Source organism: Trichomycterus rosablanca, chromosome 4 (assembly GCF_030014385.1).
Source record: "Trichomycterus rosablanca isolate fTriRos1 chromosome 4, fTriRos1.hap1, whole genome shotgun sequence".
Taxonomy (NCBI): domain Eukaryota; kingdom Metazoa; phylum Chordata; class Actinopteri; order Siluriformes; family Trichomycteridae; genus Trichomycterus; species Trichomycterus rosablanca.
The window spans coordinates 49,830,446-49,848,432 of NC_085991.1; the positions used below are offsets into that span (position 1 = coordinate 49,830,446).

At 37.0% G+C, this 17,987-nt stretch overlaps 1 protein-coding gene across 1 annotated transcript in view; it reads left to right on the forward strand.

The window, feature by feature from the left end:
- LOC134311976 (Fc receptor-like protein 5) overlaps window positions 1-17,987 on the forward strand; it is a 43,803-nt gene that overhangs the window by 20,372 nt on the left and 5,444 nt on the right. The window contains exons 7-15 of the mRNA XM_062993625.1: window positions 1,134-1,358; window positions 2,495-2,782; window positions 4,633-4,908; window positions 5,742-6,029; window positions 7,884-7,992; window positions 9,171-9,214; window positions 9,299-9,589; window positions 12,743-13,018; window positions 16,019-16,297. Coding sequence (XP_062849695.1) covers window positions 1,134-1,358; window positions 2,495-2,782; window positions 4,633-4,908; window positions 5,742-6,029; window positions 7,884-7,992; window positions 9,171-9,214; window positions 9,299-9,589; window positions 12,743-13,018; window positions 16,019-16,297 — 2,076 coding nt within the window. The remainder of the gene's footprint in view (window positions 1-1,133; window positions 1,359-2,494; window positions 2,783-4,632; window positions 4,909-5,741; window positions 6,030-7,883; window positions 7,993-9,170; window positions 9,215-9,298; window positions 9,590-12,742; window positions 13,019-16,018; window positions 16,298-17,987) is intronic.

The window sequence follows — 17,987 nt, forward strand, 5'->3', positions numbered from 1 at the left end:
GTTAATGCTGGCTATGATAGAAACGTGTCAGAACTAACAGTACATTGCACTGTGTATAGATGCAAACCTGTCAGAGTGTCCATGCTGACCCCTGTCTACCACTAAAAGCTCCTACACTGGGCATTGGAGTATTAGAACTGGACCATGAAGCAGTGGAAGAAGCTAGCCTGGTCTGATAAATCATGTTTTCCTTTACTTCATGATGAATCTAAGTGGTTTGCACTTTGCAACTCTTTCATGGATGTCATTTTAGTCCAGTGTCTTTCTTATTGTGGAATCATGTACAGTGACCTTTTACTGAGGCGAGTGAGGCCTGTTTTTCTTTAGATGTTCATCTGGGTACTTTTGTGACCTTCTGGAAGTCACTGATGCATTCCTGGTAAAAGTTTTGTTCTCCAGTCACTCTTGGAAAGGTTGACCACTTTTTCTAGTTTACTCAATTTGTGGATAATAGCTTTCACTGTGGTTCACTGGAGTCCCAAAATTTTAGCAATGACTTTGTAACTCTTTTAAGACTTGTAGATTTAAATGACTTTATTCTGCATCAGTATTTGTATCTTTTTAGAATGTGGCATCATTTGCTGTTGTCCTAGCCTGTTTCACATCACCAGACAGGTTTTATTTAAGTGATGTTTAGATTCAACAGGTCTGGCAGTAATCATGCCTGGGTGTGGCTAGTAAAATTAAACCCAAATGCCAGTTAGATTCAGTGGCTAAGGGGGCAATTACTTTTTCACATAGGGCCAGGTTTTCCTTAAATGAATGAAATATCATTAAAAACAGTTTGTGTTTCTTTGGGTTTTTGTCTAATATTAAAAGTAGTTTAATGATCTGTGACTGATATGCAAAATAGAAGATTTTATCTGAGGTGAGAGAGGTTTGCAGTTCCTTAGATGTTCTTCTGGGTTCTTTTGCTTCCTATATGAGTTGGTGATGTGCTCTTAAAGAGTAGGCTGGTCAGCTTAATAAAATACTAGTTTGGTTTGAAACAATAAACACAATTTTGCTAACTGTGGTTAATTGAATAAACCCACAAACCACAAAGTGTCTTTATTAATGATAATATATATTATTTTTTACAGAGAGACCAAAAGCTGCCGTGATCATAAATCCTGATAATCACGTGTTTATAGGAGAGATTGTTACTCTCACATGTAACATAAATAATGGAGGAGGTGTCCAGAACTGGAGGTACAGCTGGAATAAAGGAGGTTCAGACCAAACTGTCAGTAATGATCAGCAGTACAGAATCAGTGATGTTACAGAGAATCATGCAGGTAAATACACCTGTACAGGAACAGAGACAGGAGGCTCACGTTCCTCACACCCCAGTGATGCTGTTCTACTGACTGTATCAGGTGAGTCTGATCATCTCTTCTGTTTTTAATAACATCTGTATCACATCAGCATGCATGATCTGATTACTGCATCATGAACTTTAACAAAAAAAAAAAAAAACTGAATAAAGTTCATTTAAATAAACACTGTGCATGTGTGTGTGTAGACGTGTGTGTTTGTGTGAATCTGTGTGAGTGTGTGGATCTGTGTGGGGAAGTGTGTGTACTTAAATGTATTTATGGAAGTTGTACAACCCTGAATCAGTCACAAAACATTTTGGAAAATGCAATAAAACTTGATAATAGTACAAAGAAGGTGAGTGAATTTACAACCCCAAATCAGAAAGTTGGGACAGTATAGAAAACACAAATAACAACACAGTGTTTCTTACATTTACTTCAACTTTTATTTCTTTTCAGACAGAATAAACCCAAGATATTTCATGTTTGATACAATTCAGACCTGCAACACATTCCAAAATGTGAGGGAATTTAGTTTGGAAACCTTTATGAAGCACTTCAATACAGTTACATTCACTAATGCCTCTTGAAGCTTGGTAAAGGTCATTAACACTTCTGTGATGCAGCATTAATGCAGAAAAGTACATTGAGATCTTAGAGCAACATCTGCTGCCTTCAAGACGTCGTCTTTTCCAGGGACGTCCAGCATTTTTCTACAAGACGATGCAAAACCACATGCTGCACACATTACACAGGCATGGCTGCAGAAGAAGAGGGTACGGGTACTGGACCTGCCTGCCTGCAGTCCTGACCTGTCCCCAGTAGAAAATGTGTGTTGAATTTGAAAAAAAAAAAATAATAATAATGGGACAAAATAAAATTCTTTACCGTCCCATTTTTTAAAATGTGTTGCAGGCCTGAAATGCAGGACTGGATGTATATTAACAAACAAAATGAAAAACATTTAATATCTTAGGTACATACTCTCAGTAATGAAATGACAGTCAACATAAATAAGTGAACCCTGTGATTTTATTTGCATTTTTTATTTTTGATTTGGTGTTACAGCAGTGTAGCTTTTATCAGCAGATTCTGGATGGAATTTAGAGAAAGTGAGAAAATAAAAATAATTAAACTGCTGATTTTGTTGTAAAAGAACAAACAGCTTTAAAAACTTCGTCATTTTCTATTAACAGCAAAACCCAAACCAACTGTGAGATTAGAACCTCAGAACTTCATCTACACTGGAGACACCGTTACTCTGACCTGTGATCTGAATCAGTCTACAGGATGGACTTTCTTCTGGTACAGAAATGATCAGTCAGTAAATCCTCAGATCTCTGCAGATAAAATCACCACCAACAAACTCAGTGAGAAACTTTATTATACAGGAACAACAAAGTACAAATGTAGAGCACAAAGAGGAAACTACTACAGCTACTACTACTCACAGTACAGTGATCCAGTTACTGTTACAGTAGAAGGTTTGTCATGTTTATACTTTTTGCTGAATGACTTTTTAGCTTGTAAGAAATGCTTCAATTAATGCAATTAAACTGTTTTACTTTAAATAAATTAAGACTAATGTTGAATAATTCTTATTAAAATTATAATAATAAAAAATATATGTTTCATGTTTCAATCCACTTCTAACTCTAACAATCTTGACATTTTAAAGACTCTGTATTGAAATCAGGTTTAGAGGAATCTGTGTTGATTCTCTCAGTTCTTCCAGTTTTATATTTCCACATATTAAACTCAAGTGAAAAAAAAAAACCAGAAACAGAATCAATCAAAATATATCAAAATTATTTGTGTTTAAAACTACAAATTTGTAGGTTAAAAGTTACATTAGATACATAGATAAAAAGTGCAGTAAATATTTACATGACACATAAATGGGTGACACGGTGGCTAAGTGGGAAGCACTGTTGCCTCACAGCATGAAGGTCCTGGGTTCGATCTCCAGGCGGGGTGGTTCAGGTGCATTCTGTGTGGAGTTTGCATGTTCTCCCTTTGTCTGCGTGAGTTTTCTCCGAGTGCTCCGGTTTCCTCCCACAGTCCAAAAACATGCAGCCAGGATAATTGGAGAAACTGAATTGTCCTATAGGTACCTCGCCGCTAGATGCACAAACCAGTGCATTTTGGTACTGGTCCAAAGCCTGGATAAATAGGGAGGGTCATGTTAGGACGGGCATCCGGGGTAAAAACTGTGCCAGATCAATAATGCGGATCACGATCCGCTGGCGATTCCTAACGGGAAGAAGCAGAGGAAATTGATTGATTGATTTACACGACACATAAATACAGTGCAGTGAAAGACTTATTTTCCCTTTTTAAAATTTTAATTCAATTTTAATTTTAAATGATCATTCCCTTTACTAAATATTAACAATAATTTTAAACCTGTATCACTAATGCAAACAACTTTAATCAAACATTTGTGATACTTGTGACGAGTCTTTTATGTCGCTCTGAAGGAATTTTGTTTTGCTCTTCTTTACAACAAACAACAAATGTTGAGCAGAAACAGTAAAAGACTGATAATATTATTATTATATTCTTATTAATTACAGATTGTGAATCATTTCACCAAATAATTTGCAGGATGATCTCTTAGCTTGTAAGCAATAGGTTATAATTATTGTTTTTACTTTAAATAAAGATTATTAATATATAATAATAAAAAGTTAGACATTGAGAGTTTTATGGAATGATAAAAAGCAGCTGTTTTGGAGAGAGGTAATGATGTCCTGATTGGGTTTAAAATGAGTGTTAATGACAGACTCAAAATATCATCATTTCTTAATGTTGGATCCAGAATATTATTCTGATTATTTTTTATGTTTTAAAAGCTTTTTATTCAGTAACTAAACAGTAAAACCAAACTCATTTCTTTGTTGATGAGACTCTTTAATTAAATGTTTTAACATTCTAAACCCTTGGCCGTATCGACTGTAATCAAATGTTTGTGATAGCTGTAAAAAGTGTTTTAAGTCACTGTGGAGGAATTTTGTTCCTCTCTGTGTATAATTGTTTTAATTTGGCTACATTAGAGGGTTTTTTAGCATAAACTGCCCATTTAAGGTAACAGGATCTCAATGAAATTTAATTTAGGACTTTGAATCGACGCTCCAAAAGTTTCATTTTGTGTGTTTGTGCTTTCAGTGATGGACTTCATTGTGTGCTTTATTTTTCTGCTGCAAAACCCAACTGCACATGAGCTTTAGGTCATTAACTGACTGGTGGACTGTGACTGAAACTGTGTTTTAATTTTCCAAATATTAAACACTCACAACCACAATATACCACTATATTTTTTTTCTTTCTACAGAGAGACCAAAAGCTGCTGTGATCATAAATCCTGATAATCACGTGTTTAGAGGAGAGACTGTTACTCTCACATGTAACATAGTGAATGGAGGAGGTGTCCAGAACTGGAGGTACAGCTGGAATAAAGGAGGTTCAGACCAAACTGTCAGTAATGATCAGCAGTACAGAATCAGTGATGTTACAGAGAATCATGCAGGTAAATACACCTGTACAGGAACAGAGACAGGAGGCTCACGTTCCTCACACCCCAGTGATGCTGTTCTACTGACTGTATCAGGTGAGTCTGATCATCTCTTCTGTATTTAATAACATCTGTATCACATCAGCATGCATGATCTGATGCCTGAAATGCAGGACTGGATGTATATTAACAAACAAAATGAAAAACATTTAATATCTTAGGTACATACTCTCTGTAATGAAATGACAGTCAACATAAATAAGTGAACCCTGTGATTTTATTTGCATTTTTTATTTTTGATTTGGTGTTACAGCAGTGTAGCTTTTATCACTTTTAATTATTTAATAACAAATAATTGATTTGTTATTATTATTACATTTCTTATTTTTATTTATATGTATCGGTGTATGTGGGTATATGTATATGGATATGTGTGTGTATGTGTATGTGTGTGTATGTGTATATGCATGTGTATATGTGTGTATGTATGTGTATATGTATGTATATATATATATATATATATATGTATGTATATGTATGTATATATATATATATATATATATATATATATATATATATATATATATATATATATATATATATATATATATATATATATATATTTGATAATTATTTGTGTTGCTTATAAACAGAAATGAAATAATTGTATAAGTATTAAAAAGGTAGTCAAAATAAGCTAAAGCTTCAGACTACACCTTTACGGTTAGTACAAATATGGATGTAAAGACAACATGGATGTATAAATGTTGAAAAAGGAAAAAATCGAAATAAAATGAAATTAATGAATGAATGAATCAGCAGATTCTGGATGGAATTTAGAGAAAGTGAGAAAATAAAAATAATTAAACTGCTGATTTTGTTGTAAAAGAACAAACAGCTTTAAAAACTTCGTCATTTTCTATTAACAGCAAAACCCAAACCAACTGTGAGATTAGAACCTCAGAACTTCATCTACACTGGAGACACCGTTACTCTGACCTGTGATCTGAATCAGTCTACAGGATGGACTTTCCTCTGGTACAGAAATGATCAGTCAGTAAATCCTCAGATCTCTGTAGATAAAATCACCACCAACAAACTCCGTGAGAAACTTTCTAATACAGGAACAACAAAGTACAAATGTAGAGCACAAAGAGGAAACTACTACAGCTACTACTACTCACAGTACAGTGATCCAGTTACTGTTACAGTAGAAGGTTTGTCATGTTTATACTTTTTGCTGAATGACTTTTTAGCTTGTAAGAATGCTTCAATTAATGCAAATAAACTGTTTTACTTTACTTTACTAAATTGAGACGAATGTTGAATAATTCTAATTAAAATTATAATAAAAAAATATATATGTTTCATGTTTCAATCCACTTTTAACTATAACAATCTTGACATTTTAAAGACTCTGTAATGAAATCAGGTTTAGAGGAATCTGTGTTGATTCTCTCAGTTCTTCCAGTATTAATTTTCCACATATTAAACTCAAGTGAAAAAAAAATACCAGAAACAGAATCAATTAAAGTATATTAAAATTATTTGTGTTTAAAACTGCAAATTTGTAGGTTAAAAGTTACATTAGATACATTCAAAAAGTGCAGTAAATATTTACATGACACATCAATGGGTGACACGGTGGCTAAGTGGGAAGCACTGTTGCCTCACAGCATGAAGGTCCTGGGTTCGATCTCCAGGTGGGGCGGTCCGGGTCCTTTCTGTGTGGAGTTTGCATGTTCTCCCCGTGTCTGCATGGGTTTTCTCCGAGTGCTCCGGTTTCTTCCCACAGTCCAAAAACATTCAGTCGGGTTAATTGGAGACACTTAATTGTCCTATAGGTACCTCGCCGCTAGATGCACAAACCAGTGCATTTTGGTACTGGTCCCAAGCCTGGATAAATAGGAAGGGTCATGTTAGGACGGGCATCCGGGGATCACGATCCGCCGACCATTCCTAACGGGAAGAAGCAGAGGTAATTGATTGATTGATTTACACGACACATAAATACAGTGCAGTGAAAGACTTATTTTCCCTTTTTAAAATTTTTATTCAATTTTAATTGTAAATGATCATTCCCTTTACTAAATATTAACAATAATTTTAAACCTGTATCACTAATGTAAACAAACGTTTGTGATACTTGTGACGAGTCTTTTATGTCGCTCTGAAATAATTTTGTTTTGCTCTTCTTTACAACAAACAACAAATGTTGAGCAGAAACAGTAAAAGACTGATAATATTATTATTATTATTATATTTGTATTAATTACAGATTGTGAATCATTTCACCAAATGATTTGCAGGATGATCTCTTAGCTTGTAAGCAATAGGTTATAATTAATTATTATTAATATATAATAATAAAAAGTTAGACATTGAGAGTTTTATGGAATGATGAAAAACAGCTGTTTTGGAGAGAGGTAATGATGTCCTGATTGGGTTTAAAATGTTAATGACAGACTCGGTTGTTCATGAGAAGGGATGGACCGAGGGGGTGAGTGATCTAGAAAAATATCATCATTTCTTAAGGTTGGATCCAGAATATTATTCTGATTATTTTTTATATTTTAAAAGCTTTTTATTCAGTAACTAAACAGTAAAACCAAACTCATTTCTTTGTTGATGACCCGCTTTAAATAAATGTTTCAATATTCTAAACCCTTGGCAGTATCGACTGTAATCAAATGTTTGTGATAGCTGTAAAAAGTGTTTTAAGTCACTGAGGAAGAATTTTGTTCCTCTCTGTGTATAATTGTTTTAATTCGGCTACATTGGAGGGTTTTTCAGCATAAACTGCCGATTTAAGGTCACAGGATCTCAATGAAATTTAATTCAGGACTCCAAAAAGTTCATTTTGTGTGTTTGTGCTTTCAGTGATGGACTTCATTGTGTGCTTTATTTTTCTGCTGCAAAACCCAACTGCACATGAGCTTTAGGTCATGAACTGACTGGCGGACTGTGATTGAAACTGTGTTTTAATTCTCCAAATATTAAACACTCACAACCACAAACAACAAACTACGAAGTGTTTTTATTAATAAAAATATTTTTTTTTCTTTCTACAGAGAGACCAAAACCCACTGTGACCATAAATCCTGATAATCACGTGTTTATAGGAGAGATTGTTACTCTCACATGTAACATAGAGAATGGAGGAGGTGTCCAGAACTGGAGGTACAGCTGGAATAAAGAAGGTTCAGACCAAACTGTCAGTAATGATCAGCAGTACAGAATCAGTGATGTTACAGAGAATCATGCAGGTAAATACACCTGTACAGGAACAGAGACAGGAGGATCACGTTCCTCACACCCCAGTGATGCTGTTCTACTGACTGTATCAGGTGAGTCTGATCATCTCTTCTGTATTTAATAACATCTGTATCACATCAGCATGCATGATCTGATTACTGCATCATGAACTTTAACAAAAAAAAAAAAAAAAACTGAATAAAGTTCATTTAAATAAACACTGTGCATGTGTGTGTGTAGACGTGTGTGTTTGTGTGAATCTGTGTGAGTGTGTGGATCTGTGTGGGGAAGTGTGTGTACTTAAATGTATTTATGAAAGTTGTACAACCCTGAATCAGTCAATCAAAACATTTTGGAAAATGCAATAAAACTTGATAATAGTACAAAGAAGGTGAGTGAATTTACAACCCCAAATCAGAAAGTTGGGACAGTATAGAAAACACAAATAACAACACAGTGTTTCTTACATTTACTTCAACTTTTATTTCTTTTCAGACAGAATAAACCCAAGATATTTCATGTTTGATGCACTTCAGACCTGCAACACATTCCAAAATGTGAGGGAATTTAGTTTGGAAACCTTTATGAAGCACTTCAATACAGTTACATTCACTAATGCCTCTTGAAGCTTGGTAAAGGTCATTAACACTTCTGTGATGCAGCATTAATGCAGAAAAGTACATTGAGATCTTAGAGCAACATCTGCTGCCTTCAAGACGTCGTCTTTTCCAGGGACGTCCAGCATTTTTCTACAAGACGATGCAAAACCACATGCTGCACACATTACACAGGCATGGCTGCAGAAGAAGAGGGTACGGGTACTGGACCTGCCTGCCTGCAGTCCTGACCTGTCCCCAGTAGAAAATGTGTGTTGAATTTGGAAAAAAAATAAATAAATAATGGGACGAAATAAAATTCTTTACCGTCCCATTTTTTAAAATGTTTTGCAGGCCTGAAATGCAGGACTGGATGTATATTAACAAACAAAATAAAAAACATTTAATATCTTAGGTACATACTCTCAGTAATGAAATGACAGTCAACATAAATAAGTGAACCCTGTGATTTTATTTGCATTTTTTATTTTTGATTTGGTGTTACAGCAGTGTAGCTTTTATCAGCAGATTCTGGATGGAATTTAGAGAAAGTGAGAAAATAAAAATAATTAAACTGATGATTTTGTTGTAAAAGAACAAACAGCTTTAAAAACTTCGTCATTTTCTATTAACAGCAAAACCCAAACCAACTGTGAGATTAGAACCTCAGAACTTCATCTACACTGGAGACACCGTTACTCTGACCTGTGATCTGAATCAGTCTACAGGATGGACTTTCTTCTGGTACAGAAATGATCAGCCAGTAAATCCTCAGATCTCTGCAGATAAAATCACCACCAACAAACTCAGTGAGAAACTTTCTAATACAGGAACAACAAAGTACAAATGTAGAGCACAAAGAGGAAACTACTACTACAGCTACTACTACTCACAGTACAGTGATCCAGTTACTGTTACAGTAGAAGGTTTGTCATGTTTATACTTTTTGCTGAATGACTTTTTAGCTTGTAAGAATGCTTCAATTAATTCAATTAAACTGTTTTACTTTAAATAAATAAAGACTAATGTTGAATAATTGTAATTAAATTTATTTCATGTTTCAATCCACTTCTAACTCTAACAATCTTGACATTTTAAAGACTCTGTATTGAAATCAGGTTTAGCGGAATCTGTGTTGATTCTCTCAGTTCTTCCAGTAATAATTTTCCACATATTAAACTCAAGTGAAAAAAAATACCAAGAACAGAATCAATTAAAATATATTACAATTATTTGTGTTTAAAACTACAAATTTGTAGGTTAAAAGTTACATTAGATACATAGATAAAAAGTGCAGTAAATCAACTCAACTTTAACTTTATTGTCACTATAAATTGCACGAGTACAATTACAGCGAAATTAGCCATCAACCCGTCCAGAACATTCAATATGACAAGGGGGGGACAGGACAGGAAGACAGGATAAGAAGCAAGAAATAATGAACACATTGGGAAAGTAGGAGATAAAAAAAAAACAAAAAAAACCAGCAACCAGATTGTGTTCCCCAAGGAGCACATTATGGTAACCTGAAAAAAAAGCCCCTTACAGCACACAAGCACATATGAACATAACATAATCACACAACAAGCCACGGGTAGGGATGTGGGGATGATGAAAAGTGACCACTATGGGAGGCAGCCATCTGGCTTCGCAGCTATAACAGCGCGTTCTACAGACCCGTCCAACCATAGTGGTGGGATGAAGCTAAGAGTGGAGACGTTGGTTTGGGTAAGGAAAGAGTTCTGTCAGTTCCCATTCTGCAGCAAGAAGGAAAAGTCTGTACAAAGTTCGCGATTAAATGGCTGTTTTACAGCTCTTACTGGCCAGAATGAAAAACAGTCAGTGAGGGGGGGGGGGGGGGGGGGGGGGGGGCTTGTTATGTAGCAGCAGATCTTCCGGAGGTATTTACTTATCACAAGGCCGTTGCTGATAACAGGGGAGCCAAAAGCAAAAATGACTTCTTGTTTTGTCTGAGAAAAAAAAAATTAACACAGACTGTCAGAATTTATGCATCTCTGGTTCATCTCATTTCGCAGAGCCGCTATTCTTTCCAAGATGGAATCCATACTCCAACTCAAATTCACAGTCTGAGTTCCCACGGCTCTACCCACCATCTCAATCAGATTGGGCAGTTTATGGGGACCTTTGACAACTGACCCAACTCTTTTAATTTCCCGATACAGCAGGGTACCGCCTAATCCAATCAGCGCGAACCCCACGATCAAAGTTCCGAATAGATAAACATCCTCGATGTCCTCCAACGAGAGAGGCGCCAAGCACACGACTCCCCACTTCCCCCACGAGTCCATCGCGTATCCTGCCATCTGCGTCCCATCGGGGCATGTGGGTTCCCCCGAACCCGAACTTCTCGATGAGAAGATGGTGTCAATAGCATTCAGAGACCATTTAACCAATTCCATAATTTGTTCTTTGAAGAGCAGTGCTGAGAAAAATCTCTGTAAAGCAGAGTGACGAGACGAGACGATACAGGAGAAGCCAAGCAGGGTAGATAAGGGAGGAGGGAAAAGTGCGTCCTGTCTCCACGAGAGCCAAAGAAAAATATTTACATGACACATCAATGGGTGACACGGTGGCTAAGTGGGAAGCACTGTTGCCTCACAGCATGAAGGTCCTGGGTTCGATTTCCAGGTGGGGCGGTTTGGGTGCTTTCTGTGTGGAGTTTGCATCTTCTCCCCGTGTCTGCGTGAGTTTTCTCCGAGTGCTCAGGTTTCCTCCCACAGTCCAAAAACATGCAGCCAGGATAATTGGAGAAACTGAATTGTCCTATAGGTACCTCGCCGCTAGATGCACAAACCAGTGCATTTTGGTACTGGTCCAAAGCCTGGATAAATAGGGAGGGTCATGTTAGGACGGGCATCCGGGGTAAAAACTGTGCCAGATCAATAATGCGGATCACGATCCGCCGGCGATTCCTAACGGGAAGAAGCAGAGGAAATTGATTGATTGATTTACACGACACATAAATACAGTGCAGTGAAAGACTTATTTTCCCTTTTTAAAATTTTTATTCAATTTTAATTTTAAATGATCATTCCCTTTACTAAATATTAACAATAATTTTAAACCTGTATCACTAATGCAAACAACTTTAATCAAACATTTGTGATACTTGTGACGAGTCTTTTATGTCGCTCTGAAGGAATTTTGTTCTGCTCTTCTTTACAACAAACAACAAATGTTGAGCAGAAACAGTAAAAGACTGATAATATTATTATTATATTCTTATTAATTACAGATTGTGAATCATTTCACCAAATAATTTGCAGGATGATCTCTTAGCTTGTAAGCAATAGGTTATAATTATTGTTTTTACTTTAAATAAAGATTATTAATATATAATAATAAAAAGTTAGACATTGAGAGTTTTATGGAATGATAAAAAGCAACTGTTTTGGAGAGAGGTAATGATGTCCTGATTGGGTTTAAAATGTTAATGACAGACTCAGTTGTTCATGAGCAGGGATGGACCGAGGGGGTGAGTGATCTAGAAAAATATTATCATTTCTTAATGTTGGATCCAGAATATTATTCTGATTATTTTTTTATATTTTAAAAGCTTTTTATTCAGTAACTAAGCAGTAAAACCAAATTCATTTCTTTGTTGATGACCCGCTTTAAATAAATGTTTCAATATTTTAAACCCTTGGCAGTATCAACTGCAATCAAATGTTTGTGATAGCTGTAAAAAGTGTTTTAAGTCACTGAGGAAGAATTTTGTTCCTCTTTGTGCATAATTGTTTTAATTCGGCTACATTGGAGGGTTTTTCAGCATAAACTGCCCATTTAAGGTCACAGGATCTCAATGAAATTTAATTCAGGACTTTGAATTGACGCTCCAACAGTTTCATTTTGTGTGTTTGTGCTTTGAGCCATTCAGTGATGGACTTCATTGTGTGCTTTATTTTTCTGCTGCAAAACCCAACTGCACTAAAGCTTTAGGTCATGAACTGACTGGTGGACTGTGACTGAAACTGTGTTTTAATTCTCCAAATATTAAACACTCACCACAAACTACAAAGTTTTTTTATTAATGTAAATATTTTTTTTTCTTTCTACAGAGAGACCAAAACCCACTGTGATCATAAATCCTGATAATCATGTGTTTATAGGAGAGAGAGTTACTCTCACATGTAACATAGAGAATAGAGGAGGTGTCCAGAACTGGAGGTACAGCTGGAATAAAGAAGGTTCAGACCAAACTGTCAGTAATGATCAGCAGTACAGAATCCAGTATGTTACAGAGAATCATGCAGGTAAATACACCTGTACAGGAACAGAGACAGGAGGCTCACGTTCCTCACACCCCAGTGATGCTGTTCTACTGACTGTATCAGGTGAGTCTGATCATCTCTTCTGTATTTAATAACGTCTGTATTACATCAGCATGTATTCAGTACTGGTTAATAAATGTTTAGTCTTTGTGTATCTGATACAGTGGATCACATGATCAGTAACAGTGTGTGTTTCTGTACAAGTGATTACTGTGATAAACAGATCAACATGTGAACTGAACTGTGTTTCATCTCTAACAGAAAAACCAAAACCTGAACTCACATCTAACCATAAAGTAGCTGCACTAGCAGGAAACTTAGTGCTTCTGTACTGTGAACTGAACCCAACTGCTGGATGGAACTTCTACTGGTACAAACACACACAGAACACTGAGACTGAGACTACAACACACCCCTCCTACACCATCTACTCAGTTAGTGTCTCTGATGGAGGCCAGTACTGGTGCAGAGCTGGAAGAGGAAACCCAGTCTATTATACAGATTACAGCAGTGCACTCTGGGTAAATGTTACTGGTGAGTAAAATAGTTCCTGCTAAATACAGTGAGGAAAATAAGTATTTGATACACTGCCGATTTTGCAAGTTTTCCCCCTACAAAGAATGGAGAGGCCTGTCATTTGTATCATAGGGACACTTCAACTGTGAGAGACAGAATCTAAAAAACATTCCAGAAAATCACATTGTATGATTTTTAAATAATTAATTTGCATTTTATTGCATGAAATAAGTATTTGATACAATGGAAAAACAGAACTTAATATTTGGTACAGAAACCTTTACAGAGGTCAGACGTTTCCTGTAGTTCTTGACCAAGTTTGCACACACTGCAGCAGGGATTTTGAAACATTAAGTTTCAGCTTCCTCCAAAGATTTTCTATTGGTTTCAGGTCTGGAGACCTTGAAATGCTTCTTACGGAGCCACTCCTTAGTTGCCCTGGCTGTGTGTTTCGGGTCATTGTCATGCTGGAAGACCCAGCCACGACCCATCTTCAATGCTCTTACTGAGGGAAGGAGGTTGTTGGCCAAAACCTCGCTACACATGACCCCATCCATCCTCCCTTCAATACGGTGCAGTCGTCCTGTCCCCTTTGCAGTAAAGCACCCCCAAAGTATGATGTTTCCACCCCCATGCTTCACGGTTGGGATGGTTGTACTTATCCTCTTTCTTCCTCCAAACACGGCGAGTGGAGTTGATACCAAAAAGCTCTATTTTGGTCTCATCTGACCACATGACCTTCTCCCATGCCTCCTCTGGATCATCCAGATGGTCACTGGTGATCTTTAAACGGGCCTGGACATGTGCTGGCGTGAGCAGGGGGACCTTGCGTTCCCTGCAGGATTTTAATCCATGGCGGCGTAGTGTGTTACTAACGGTAATCTTTGAGACTGTGGTCCCAGCTCTCTTTAGGTCATTGACCAGGTCCTCCCGTGTGGTTCTGGGCTGATTCCTGACCTTTCTCAGGATCATCCTTACCCCACGAGGTGAGATCTTGCATGGAACAGCAGACCGAGAAAGATTGACAGTCATCTTGTGTTTCTTCCATTTTCTAATAATTGCACCAACAGTTGTTGCCTTCTCACCAAGCTGCTTGCTATTGTCCTGTAGCCCATCCCAGCCTTGTGCAGGTCTACAATTTTGTCCCTGGTGTCCTTAGACAGCTCTTTGGTCTTAACCATGGTGGAGAGGTTGGAGTGTGATTGAGTGTGTGGACAGGTGTCTTTTATACAGGTTACGAGTTCAAACAGGTGCAATTAATACAGGTAATGAGTGCCGAATAGGAGGATCTTCTTAAAGAAAAACTAACAGGTCTGTGAGAGCCAAAATTCTTGCTAGTTGATAGGTGATCAAATACTTATTTCATGCAGCTGGGCTAAATGGCCACATGAACAAAGATTGGCCTGTTGTTCATATAGGGGTGGGATATTAAGCCAGAGAGGGACTCTCTTACAACTGATGCAATTACGACCTCTGCTGGCTGATTTGTGAATGTTCATCAGGGTGTGTCTTTCCGTACACAGTGCTGATCCGCATTGTACAATGTCTAGCGCAGGTTAAAAAAATGCATATGACTGCTGCCCACGTATCGGCAGCATATATATATATATTAGGGCTGTCATTAAGGGTCCACATTTTTTTTGCACTGGGGCCCATGAGCTCCTAGTTACACCACTGGTGTTGCATCTAGAAATTCATATTATGAGCGCCTGTTTTCAGTGCCAGGATTATGAACAGGTAAAGATCCTCACTTTCGTCAGTTAATGTGAACAGACGTGTCATTTTAAATAACTGACTGAAAGATGGGTAGCTGTTAAAAACTCTATATAGGCATTGGCTGGCTTTCTAAAAATAATGTAGACTTAATAATTTTATCATAATTTTATGAATGTTTTTATTGACAAACATGTTCTTGCAATAAAAATGTGCATAACTGCTAAAATTTTGCTTAGTTATTAGTTTACGATTAATTGCGATTAATTTGGTTCTTTAATCGCGATTAATCTCAATTTAAAAAATTTCATAGCGTGACAGCTAATTGTTACTTATAAGCATTTGCAAATATTATTCCTAAAAAATAAAAATAAACTAATTGAAAAGCTTTTTAAATAAAATAAAAACACAAAACAAACCATTATTAACCATTATGTAACAATGCAGTTATTCTTGTTGACTAAATGACAGGATCTTGCTGGATATGGCACCAGTTGAAACACTAGTGCAGGGTAAGAATAAACCTGGCAAAAGGCATCAATACATTGCAGTACACCATACACTCACCTATTTACTCCTTCACACTTAAGGACTATATAACATAGCCAATCTACCTTCTGTCTGTTTTGGGAGGCGGAAGAAAAATTAGGTACCTGGAGAAAACCAACATGAACATAAAAACGTCTTACAGGTGGTGACTGGAATGTGTACAATGTAGAAATGTAACAGTTCTACCAAATGGATATTAAAAGTAAAATCATTTAAACGGCTGTGTGTGTGTGTGTGTGTGTGTGTGTGTGTGTGTGTGTGTGTGTGTGTGTGTGTGTGTTTAAGGTGAATCTTCTTCAGTTTCTCTGACCATCAGTCCCAGCAGAACTCAACACTTTACTGATGAATCTCTCTCACTGAGCTGTGTGGATCAGAGTAAATCTACTGAATGGAGAGTGAGAAGATACACTGACGATCAGGGAGTGTTAGACTGTTCATCAGTATCAGGAACAGTTGGAGAATCTACATGCAACATCAGCTCCCTCAGCACATCCCACACTGGAGTGTACTGGTGTGAATCTGAATCTGGAGGCAGCAGTAATCCTGTCAACATCACAGTGCATGGTGAGTCTACAGAGCTCTTATTATTAAGCCGTTATGAGTCCATTTTTCAAATTCTAGAAACAAAGTAATCTGGAGTAATTTCCCCCCAATTGCCTTCATGCATATTTATCATAATGAAATGTTAAACACACTGAATACAAAATATAATACAGAATCATATCACTCTTGTGAAGAATGCACTGCCTATTTAATGGTAACTTTTTGCACCACCTCATGCAGCAGTAAGTGCAACCCAACACTTTGTATAATTTTATATCAGTCTTTCACATCACTGCAAGACATTTAGCCTGATGAAGCAAAGTGCCCCCATATCATCACACTGGCTCTGGTTTGTTTGAGTGTATAATGACCTCATTGTAAAATACTATATTTCACTTTTGCCAGATTATTAATCCTGATTCAGTAATAAAAGCAGTATCCATGAAATGTTGAGTCTTAGAGGATCAAAGATAGACAGAGGAATGCTGCATCAGAAACCATCGTTCATCAATAGCTGATAACCACATGGGCAAGGGATTAGTTTAACAAACCTTTGTTAAGCTCTACAATATAGTTACATTCACAAATAATACTTTAAACTTTACTGTACAAAAAAGAAACCTTATGTTAACAATGTCTAGAAGTGGCAAGCAGTTCTCTGGGCTTGAAGGCATCTGGGATAAACCATCATGCAGTGAAAATGTGTATTGTGGTCAGACATATCAGTATTCCAGATATTTTTTAGGAGAAACTGACACTGTTAGCGCTTTTCGACCAAAAGAACTCTGGTTCTTGAACCGGATCCATTTGAGCTTCTTAGAACCTTGGTGCTGTTTAAAGAACTGGCCCGTGTCTCCACCAGTGTTTGGGAAGTAAGGATGTGTCATCAATGGTGGGCATTGCACAATGGAAGTTAAGAGTAGTAACAAGGTGACGAAGTGGCTACCTGTGGGCAAGCCGTAGCGTAGTGGTTAGGGTACTGGACTAGTAATCAGAAGGACGCTGGTTCAAGCCTCACCACTGCCAGGTTGCTGCTGTTGGGCCCTTGAGCAAGGCCCTTAACCCTCAATTGCTCAAATTGTATACTGTAACTGTACTGTAAGTCGCTTTGGATAAAGGCGTCTGCTAAATTCTGAAAATGTATTTGTGCTGTTCTTACAGATGTTCGTTTTTATGCAAAATACATTGATCAGCTATTGGTTATAAGAAGACGTAGAACACAACTCTGTTCCTTGTGTTTGTCTCCACTGTTGCTTTGTTTCACACTTTGCTCACTGTGAGCCTTGCCACAAATTGCTGCTTCCAGCACTTGGTTTAGGCGGTGCGGTAAAACATCACAAATGTGTTCCACAACACGAATATCCATTAGTGTGAGATAAGCATTAATTTTAAATCCAGTCTGAAAGTGTCCACATACAGTATATCTGTGTTTAGCTGGATTTTCCTCACTGTTTGGTGTTTTTACTCACACATGGCTTCCTACGCAAGATGCTGCGTAGGAAGACCGGCGTAGGAACACTAAACTTCTCTCCATTTTTTATAAGTGCTCTGTACTGCTGAAAGTCCTTGGTTGTTGTTTTAGTACAAAAAGGCCTGTTAAGCATTATTGTTCACATTAAGCTTTGTTTGTACTGCATAGGCTTTGTAAAGGTCAGAGCCAAAATGGGTCAAAATTTAATCTGGTGAACTTTAAAAGAAGAAAGCAAAGCAA